The sequence below is a fragment of the Halyomorpha halys genome, unplaced genomic scaffold (assembly GCF_000696795.3).
Source record: "Halyomorpha halys isolate HHAL.00 unplaced genomic scaffold, Hhal_1.1 Scaffold211.1, whole genome shotgun sequence".
Taxonomy (NCBI): domain Eukaryota; kingdom Metazoa; phylum Arthropoda; class Insecta; order Hemiptera; family Pentatomidae; genus Halyomorpha; species Halyomorpha halys.
The window spans coordinates 144,077-153,785 of record NW_027105462.1 but is presented as its reverse complement, the minus strand read 5'-3'; the positions used below and the strand labels follow the sequence as shown (position 1 = coordinate 153,785).

The 9,709-nt window shown below is 32.0% G+C and overlaps 1 protein-coding gene and 1 long non-coding RNA gene across 8 annotated transcripts in view; one reads left to right on the top strand and one right to left on the bottom strand.

Moving 5' to 3' along the window:
- The window catches only part of aralar1 (calcium-binding mitochondrial carrier protein aralar1), a 68,708-nt gene that overhangs the window by 25,567 nt on the left and 33,432 nt on the right, over nt 1-9,709 (bottom strand). For all 6 annotated transcript variants that reach the window (XM_014418871.3, XM_014418872.3, XM_014418873.3 and 3 more), the window contains 2 exons: nt 1,104-1,250; nt 222-363 (listed from right to left, as the gene is read on the bottom strand). In XM_014418871.3, the coding sequence (XP_014274357.1) occupies nt 222-363; nt 1,104-1,250 (289 nt within the window). The remainder of the gene's footprint in view (nt 1-221; nt 364-1,103; nt 1,251-9,709) is intronic.
- The window catches only part of LOC106679620 (uncharacterized), a 25,553-nt gene continuing 21,777 nt past the window's right edge, over nt 5,934-9,709 (top strand). For both annotated transcript variants that reach the window (XR_010844526.1, XR_010844523.1), the window contains exons 1-2: nt 5,934-6,138; nt 6,227-6,424. This is a non-coding gene — a long non-coding RNA (uncharacterized lncRNA). The remainder of the gene's footprint in view (nt 6,139-6,226; nt 6,425-9,709) is intronic.

Sequence of the window (9,709 nt, the reverse complement as noted above, 5' to 3'; positions counted from 1 at the left end):
CACGTGTTACACCTCCGCAATGTATTTATAAACGTAGAACCTCCTTATTTTTATTTACAAAATTAAAATTACTTATAGTTAAAAAAAAAATGAATAAACATAAACTTACAACTAACAAAATTAAAAGTCACTTGGAAAGTTGTCAAAACAAAATTAACCTAAATAGAAACCAAAGATTTTGGGCTTTAACAACACTCTTTGACCAATGATATGATACTAACCCTTGGTAAGTTCCTGGGTATGAGAGCCGTTGGAGGCATTGAGGTATACACGCTTAACAAGCTCCATGTTACTAAGAAGAGAATTAAAAGCCATGAAGAAGGGAAAACTCACTCTAGATCCACCTTCTCCACTCGCTGCAACCTGGGGGCACAAATTACAACTTATTAATAACTAGCAGACCCGCCAATGATTCGCTATTGCTATATTTGAGGATTGAACACAATTGAAACATTGATATCAATTAATATATAGACGAAGTGATAAGACAGTAAGTAATTAAACTATAGTAACATAAATGGAAAAAGCTAACTTCGCTGTATAATCCTTAATACTGGTTCAATTTAGGTTATTTTTTCTGATTCTTTTATAAAATTTGACTATCTATGATATTGTCATATATATATATATACACTAAATAAAATATGAATACTTTTTATATAATAACCCTCATTGTGCTCCGATAATAGTACTGTACTGAAACAATCCAGACTAACTGACCTATCAAAGTGTTAAAGATTTTTTAGGAATGAAAGAGTTGATATTCATTTTTAGCACCTTAAGAAACCCTTAAATATGAATATTTGAAAAAATCAGAAAATCAAATTTTTGCCTCAGATTACTTTTGAAACATCAACTTTTTTTTTTTATTTCCTAATGTTTTATCTTGATTTCATGTTCATGTTTTTATTGTTTTCTTCGCCCAAATAAAGGTTTTTATTTATTTTTAGGATTCTGAGCCAGTTTGTTTGTTTTCTTTTTTAAATTTAAAGTTTTCCTTCAAAGAGACTTTGTCAATTTGAGGTGGCTTTAACAACATATCTCTATAAATAAAAAACAAAAATATTAATTAAAATAACAGTTATCAATCCGTGCTGACTCACCCCAACTAAGTTGTCTTGGACTTGCTTGGTGAGAAGATGATTTTTTATACTGATCATAATGTCTTGAAAATCTAGCACGGAAATAAATCCAGTGCCATCCTTATCAAATTTCTTGAATGCCTGCGTTCCACATTCTTCATGGAAGTCCTGAAAAAAAACAAAAAACATATCAATAATATTTATTGAAACTTAAATGTAACAAATTTAAAATAATAAAAATAAAAAAAATGGACATTAGTATTAACTGAATGTTTTTATTAACGGAACAGCCAGGTTGAACTTACAAGGTTATTACAAGGAGATGATGGTTGGGGGTGCGGTCAAATATAACACAAATAAGTTGGTGTAGCTTATTTAATTGTGCTAACGTTTCGGCCAGAGTTTCTAGCCTTCATCACGGCTAAGAACAGAACAAGATAACAACCACAATAAGTATAGAAAATAAAAAATAAAATACAAACAGAATGACATAAAGTGAATAATTTTACATAATGGAATTAATAAAATGAAATGATAGAGAGAATTGGAAAATAAAATGTATATATAGATAATTAAAAAAGTAGGTAAAATAATATAATTAAGGAAATAAAATGAAAATGAAGTTATATAATGCAAAGAAGTATAAATATATTAGTTGTATAAAAACAACAATAATTATTTTTTTTAAATAATTTTTTCTTATCTTCTATTCATCTCTTTTGTTAAACTTTACTTATATTTTGCCTTTTTATCAATTATTATGTTTACATATTTTTATATTTTCTTTCAATTGTCTTTTTCTTTCCATATTTCAATTTTTAAATTATTAATAAATAATATATTTATACTTCTTTGCATTATATAACTTCATTTTCATTTTATTTCCTTAATTATGTTATTTTACCAACTTTTTCAATTATTTATATATACATTTTAATTTCTAATTCTCTCATCACTTCATTTTATTAATTCCATTCTGTAACATTATTCACTTTATATCATTCTGTTTTTATTTTCTATACTTATTAGTTGTTATCTTGTTCTGTTCTTAGCCCTGATGAAGTCTAGAAACTCTAGCCGAAACGTTGGCACAATTAAATAAGCTACACCAACTTATTTGTGTTTTATTTGACCGCACCCCCAACCATCATTATCTAGTACGTCATCCACGGTCAACTATCTCTCATAATTACAAGGTTATTGTAACAGTTTGTTAGGTTTTTTTTAAAAATCAAATATTAAAAAAATTAAAAACAATAATAAATTTATAATTATATAATAATACATTTTCTTATTCTTTACTTATTTTATATTATTATTATTTGTATTTATACTTTCTCAAGCTGTATTTAATTAATCTCAATCATTACTTCTTTATTTAGTGTGTTCAATTTTGTTTTATCATATCTGCTTTTCTATTTTTACAAGTTATTTTGTTTCCTATTCATTTATAACCTAATAGTTAACATAATTTCCCCCCCCTTTATTTTCTTATCATTGTCTAATTTATATTATAACTATTTTTATCCTTCTCTTTGTTCATTTGCATCTAATATTTTTTTCACTTATATTTACATAATTTTAACCCTACCTTAATTAACCTTTTTGTATCTTATTATCCTGTATGTCGAAATATTTTTAGTTGTTTTTGAATCTTTTTAGCCCTGTGAAGCTCTACAAAGTGGGGCGAAACGTTGGGAAATAAATAATAGTTAACTTTTTTTTATTTTCTTCAGACCGCACCCCGACCATCTTCTTCATAATTTGAAATAATATAGTCAATCATTTGAAATAATAATAATATTTAAATTATTAATGATAAATTTGAATTATCATTTGGGAATAAAACCTACGGAAGGAGCCGTGTTCAAAACATACAAGTCAAGAAAAATATGTTTGCACATGGTTAAGCGAAAGTAGTTGACGGACTTTGATAAAATTGATACTGCACCATTTTCACAGTAATCCTCAATTTTCCTTTACGTTGCCCAAACCTTTTATGCACATGTAAACAAAAATAGTGGTCAGAATCTAATAAAATCAAGATGTATCAAATCACATAATTCTTGACAATTTCATCAAAATCAGATTAATGGTTTGATTGATTATGCCCAAACAAAAATTTTAGTACAGAGAATTTGATAGACATAGTAAAAGAGCCCAATAAAAAAAAAGTCAGTTAATTCACCCCAAATTGTGATTACTTTAATGAAAACTATTATTACTTGTCAAAATTGATGAATCTGTCAAGTATAGTTAGGGAAAATACAAAATGGCGGCCTTTTTCAAAACTATAAAAAAAATATCAATTTTTCATTAGGAGCTCCGTATCATTAAAACTGCTTACAACACAAGTAAACCTAATAGAACTTCATTTAATGTAGAGTAAATTTGCAAAAATATGATCTCTAGTAGAAATTTTAACATTGAATAGTTCCCGAGATAAAGTTATTTAAAAAGCAACATTTCATAAAATATATACGGAAAAATCAGTTAGTGAATTTATTGTGGAAAATCTTTATCTTCGGAACCATGATTATCTTAATCCCACAGATGTCTATTAGCACTCAAATTAAATCCATTTGAATGTACTATAATGTAATTTATAATGTTTATCTTCATAGAAGGGATAGTTTTAATGATCATTTCCAAAATAAATTCAAAAAATGTTGATTTATAGTTATTCCAAAAATTTTGATTCATGAAAAACTATATCTCAGGAACCGTTAGACATACAGATGTCTGCCAGCAATGACACTAAAAGTAGTTTAAAGTACTATGAAATAATTCATAATAGTTATCTTCATAGGAGTAGTAGTTTTTATGATATTTGCATATGAATATGAATTTTGTCCAAACAACAAGAAATCAATTTATTTTGGTAAATATCATGAAAACTACAACTCCTATGAAGATAAGCATAATAAACTACTTTATAGCACATTAAACTAGCTTTAATTTGAGCGCTAATATACATCTGTACGTCTATTAGCAAAGTACGTCTCATGGTTTATGAGATAGAGATTTCTCACAGTAAATTCACTAACTACTAAATTATTTTTAAATGTTGCTTTTAAAAAAACTGTATCTCAAGCGCTATTAAATGTTAACAGCTCATATTTTAGAAAATTTACTATACTTTAAATGATTTTCTATTAGGTTTTTTTAGTGTTATAGGTAGTATTAATGATATGGAGCTCTGAATGATGTTTTTAACGTTTTGAAAAAGCCCTTTTTTTCATTCCCTCAAACTATACTTGACAGACTTCAATTTTGACTTGTAATTATAAATAATCATAAAACATTAAAGTAATAAAAAAAGGGTCTCCCCCTTCAGAGGATGGTTGCCCGGTGCAATGTAAGCGTTGCCAGCAATATGGTCATACAATGTGCTATTGCCACTGTCTTGTGGTTTGTCCGCGGTGCTCTCAACACCACGAGTTAACCCAATGCCCTATGACAGGACCGAACAAGTGCACCATATGCGACAAGGAAGGGCATATGGCCACGTCATGAGAGTGCCCTACTAGAATCGACCTCATGATTTCAGCATAAAACCCGCCATCAATGCTATGACCCGGCAGATTACATCGCACATGAAGGACTGGAAGACGGCACTGTGGCATTCCCATCTTCGCAGAACCCATGATGACCACAGACAGTTCTTGAAGCTGGTCAGGACCTTTGTTACCAAGAGGAGGACTGTGCATCTCACCGATGGGAATAATCTGATGACGTCGAGTGAACAGGCTGCCCTCCTGGCCTCAAGCTATGCAGTGGGAGATGGGGGATTGGTCAGGAACTACCTCAGCGATAGATCAATCGTGGTCAGGGTTGGTGGAGATTCACCCCCAGCCCCCACCACCTGCGGAGTGCCTCAAGGGTCTGTGCTGGGACCTCTGTTGTTTGTAGTCTTCATGGCGCCAGTGGTCGCCAAACATCGACATGTAATGGTAGCAGCCTATGCCGACGATATAGGAGTCTATGCCTCCAGTATGAGAGCTGAACTGGCCCTCCACCATGCACAAGCCGCCTCTGCCACCATCGTAGCTGCTCTTAAGAAGGATGGCATCAGGGTTAACCCAGCTAAGACGGATGCCATCGTCATGTCTTTTCAGAAGAGCAAGAAGAGCAGGTGGGCTGAAAGCTTGTGCCAATCCACTGTTCCATGAAATCACCCCTCCACCAAGACCTGGGAGGTGGCAGAGCACTGTTCCCCTGGTCGATGTTCTCGCCTCGGGAGGGACTTCTGGCTTTACAAACTGAAGTCATCACTTCATCAACACCAGCCGGAATAGCCCCTCCCTATTCCTAGTAAGCTCAAGGCAACACATGCCATCATCGATGACACCGCCTTCAGCGGACCCGGCAGCCTATCTTATAATGCCACACTGGCAAAACGAGATGTATTAGTTTGCCAACTTATATACATTCCTTTCTTCATTTTGTATATATTCATTTATCTTTTCTAGGAGGTCAGAAAAAAAAAGTAATAAAAAAATTGGAGTGAAAAAAAAAACCATACTTTTTTCTCCTCTTGGGCTCTTGTACTAACATGAACCCAAATTTGTTTCTTAATGTCTAAAACCTAAATCATAAATAAGTGAAAATCTTTGATTTTGAGAACATAAATATTTTTTACTTTCTGCTTAAAGACAAAGCTTCCCTAAGTTTAATGTTGGAGAAGCAAAAGATTAATTCCATTTTATTTTTCCTCACTATTATATTACATGCAGTTTCATGTATAATTTACTATGATTGTTTTTAAATAAAATAAGGTCATGAATTGAATAAGTAAAATTTGTATTGTAAATCAACAATATTCAATCTAACATATGTTAGAACAATATGGATAAATTAAATATTAAACAAAAATAATAATAAAACAGAAAGTCAAAGAATGTATACAACAAAAAAATAACAAAAGTAACAAGTTTTTATTCAAGTGTACAAGTATGTACATTTATAAAAAATGACATGGCAATAACTGAAATAGTCCAAATATGTAATAATTATTTAAACAAATACTTCCCGTGGTGCGAGCCAGTACTCAATGGTAAGGCTTATCATTTATAACAAAAAATAAATTGATGACAGAAGAATACAGAATACAACAAACCTAAGTCATTAATGTCTGTTTATAGAGTTGGTTATTCAAGCTATAGTTTGTGGAAATCTATATTGTCTCAAGCGCTTATTTTTTTGGTTAAACGTGCTATGTCTTATCAAATATCCATTCAAAAGTACTACGGAAGTTTACTTCCTTTTAAAAAGAGAGAAACAAAGAATGAACGACCAGATAAAGTCAGAGGGCTTACAACTTGATACGGAAACGCCAAATAGTAAGTTAATATCTTTAAATATTTCTTTACTTAGTGAGTAAAGACATTGTGCAAATAACTCTAAGGGTTCGAAACAGGCTGTGGCAGATAGTTATTTTCTGTTTTACTGTAGCCATGAGTCTCATTAAGAGGGTACTCTTAATTGAGAAAAAAAACCTAGTGATTGAGCGGAATAATGAACACATCACCTCCTTGCACACCGTTATTCAAGAATCAGTACTTCCTAAAAGCAGAGATGAGCAAAAATTAGCTACAGATGAAACTAATAGCTAAAGTTGCCATGGATACGACCTTTATTCATGAATGAACCATTGATAAATAAATATTGTATCCATGGCAATTTTAGCTATTAGTTTCATCTGTAGCTAATTTTTGTCCAACACTGCCTTAATGGGTTGTAGTGGTACAGATTTTAATTTTTTTTCTTTTCAGTATTATTTTGTTTGTTTGTTTTGAACGGGCGTTTAACAGCCTGGTCATCAACGCCTGTTGTTGTTGGTTTTGGTTAAGGCCTAGTTGTTCCATAGTCATAGCTTTGGTATGGTGTACTGATTCGCACCAGTGGGATTCATTTCCGTGAAATCTGAAATATTAGAATAGATAGTGGAAAGGATGATGAAAAGCAGATAAGTAACTGTTATAATTTTAAAAATAAGGCAAGATAAATAGATAATTATAATAATTAAAGGCTGGTTATTAAGATAGTCTGATGGATGAATTTAATGACTCTTTCTATTACGGATTCGTCGTTTCAATCTTAATAGGCTCCAATTATCTCCTTAAAACTGTTCCTAATATTCCAACTCTGTTCCTACATGATAGTCCCATCAAATTTTACCCCACCATCAAAAACTTGGGAATAACCTTTGATCAAACACCTTCCTGGAAAAGCCATGTATCCAATATCTCCCGCCGTATCCTTTCAACTTAAAAATGTTTAAATTATCTCCGCCACCTACTTCCATTTGAAACTCGTAGGCTCCTAGTCACTTTGCTAATATTTCCTCATTTTGACTAATGCTGTACAGTATATGGGGGAGTCTCTGGGGATCTCAAGGCGAAATTAAAACGTTTGATAAATTTCTGTGTACAATTCATCTTCGGGATCCCTAGGGACACCTCAGTTTCCCGTTTTTATGCAGAGTTGAAGTTGCTTTATCCTTCCTACCGTCGTATTTCCAGGCATCCTTCATCTACCAAGTCATCCAATCCTGCTGTACTTCATACATCTCCGAGCTCCTTCAATTCAAATCCTCTATCCGTTCCCGGTCTTCAGATTTATACACAAGGGCCTACCGAACTGCTGTTTTCGATAGATCTTTCATTATCCAAGCCTCATCCTTATGGAACTCCATTCTTTCAAACATCCGTCGCTCCAATACTCTCCCTACCTTTAGATCCTGCCTGTTCAATCATTTCTTATCCATTCAGACCCCATAAAATTGAAAATTAATATAATTGTAAATACGTATGTTAACTATTATATCATTCTTAATTATTTTTATATCGTTTTCTTTTCTCTTTTTTATTTTTTTTTTAATTGTTCAATTGATAAAAGTGAGAAAGTAACCTATAATTATTTTTTATAATGACTGTTTATATTTCTTTGTATTTTTTTTTTTAAGTGTCTCTGAGACTCCTCAGCCCTCACCTATTGATTTCTCTGTATTATTCTAAAGGGACTCGTCCCAAAATAAATAAAATATTATTATTATATAGCTCCCTGTGTCCTATCCATATAATTTTATTTTGTCAAATTTAAAAACGAGATTTTAAAATATAAGGGAACCACTTAGACTTATTATCTTTGTCACACTGTAAGGAATTGATTTTCGTCCTAATTCTTCCACATATTTATCAGCTCTCGCTTTGTTTTACTAAATAAAATCTAAATCTTACAGTCTAAATAATCAAAACATTTAAGATATATATATTTTTTTTTTTTGGTTGGTTCTACAGACCTCGTGAATCTTCAGCTTCTCAATGTCTCCCTGCCTTGGGCTACTGCCCAGCTTTCTGCATGCAAGTCTTTTGCATCTTTGTTGATTCTGTCTATCAATCTGGTTTTTGGCCTCTCCGTGATCTCTTTCCTACTATACTGGCATTCATTACTGTGTAGAGGTGTCCTGAAGGATTACTTTGAGTCACAAGGCTCACCCATCTAAACCTCCTTGCTTTCATATTATGACATATTGATTGACCAGCCTCGGCAAGCAGTTCACTGTTAGTTCTCCTCCTCCATGTGTTAAGGCTCTAATCCCAATTTGTTCCTGTAATTGTTTGGAGGATTTTCCATTCAAATCTCTTGATTCTGCTTTCTAGGGTACCTGTTCGAGCCCAAGTCTCGCAGCCTTATATGAGAGCTGGCTTTATGATTTTGGGGGATTTGAGTATTCTTGATAGAGAGAAACGGCTCTGCTCATGCTTGTTATACACTGGTCTATCTCAGTTCTTTGATCATTTATGGATGTTATTGTGGAGCTGGGCTATATCTATATATCTGAATGAACTTTACACTGTTTTTTAAAAAAATATATTCATGATAATGCCAAGTATAATTTAACATTGATTTGTGCTAAAGGGACATATGAACGTATCAGTAGTGAACAACATTGTTTAAACAATGCTATTTTGTAAATTTTAATTAATGTGACTATATGACAATATTTCAAAAAGAAACAGTTGCACTTAATAAAATTAATTATAAGCTTTTAATTGTAAACATAAAAAATTGTTGATAACGTTAAATTGATTGTTAAAATTGTAGAAACATTAGTACTTGAATATAGGGAAACCCGAAACATGGTACAAGAAATATAGAATATTGATATATTCTAAATGGAAGTTTTATCAACTCAACATCTTAATAAAAAACTCGGATGTGTGCGAAGCGCCGTAACGCACCTGATGTGACAACTTCATGCTAAATATTGGAATAATAATATTAATAAAATAGACCCACAATATTTGAATCAAGATATTTATTGCATTATTGCACTCGATTACTTAAATAGATTCACAATCGTAGGTTCATTGTTCACATACATATCAATGGGATCTAAATCCTCTTTTGATTTTCCATTATATCCAGATGTACTTTTTATATATACATTCTGTATATTTGTATTCCGCAATTGCAATGCTTTTCTTTTTCGATATTCGCGCATCCGTTGCGTTTCATACTTCCGCCTTGCTTCGGCTTGCTCTGGTGTCTCCGACAATTTTAAACGCTTTCTAAAGTCACTTTGTTGATCACTGTTAGATTTAGGATCATTTTCTCGTTTA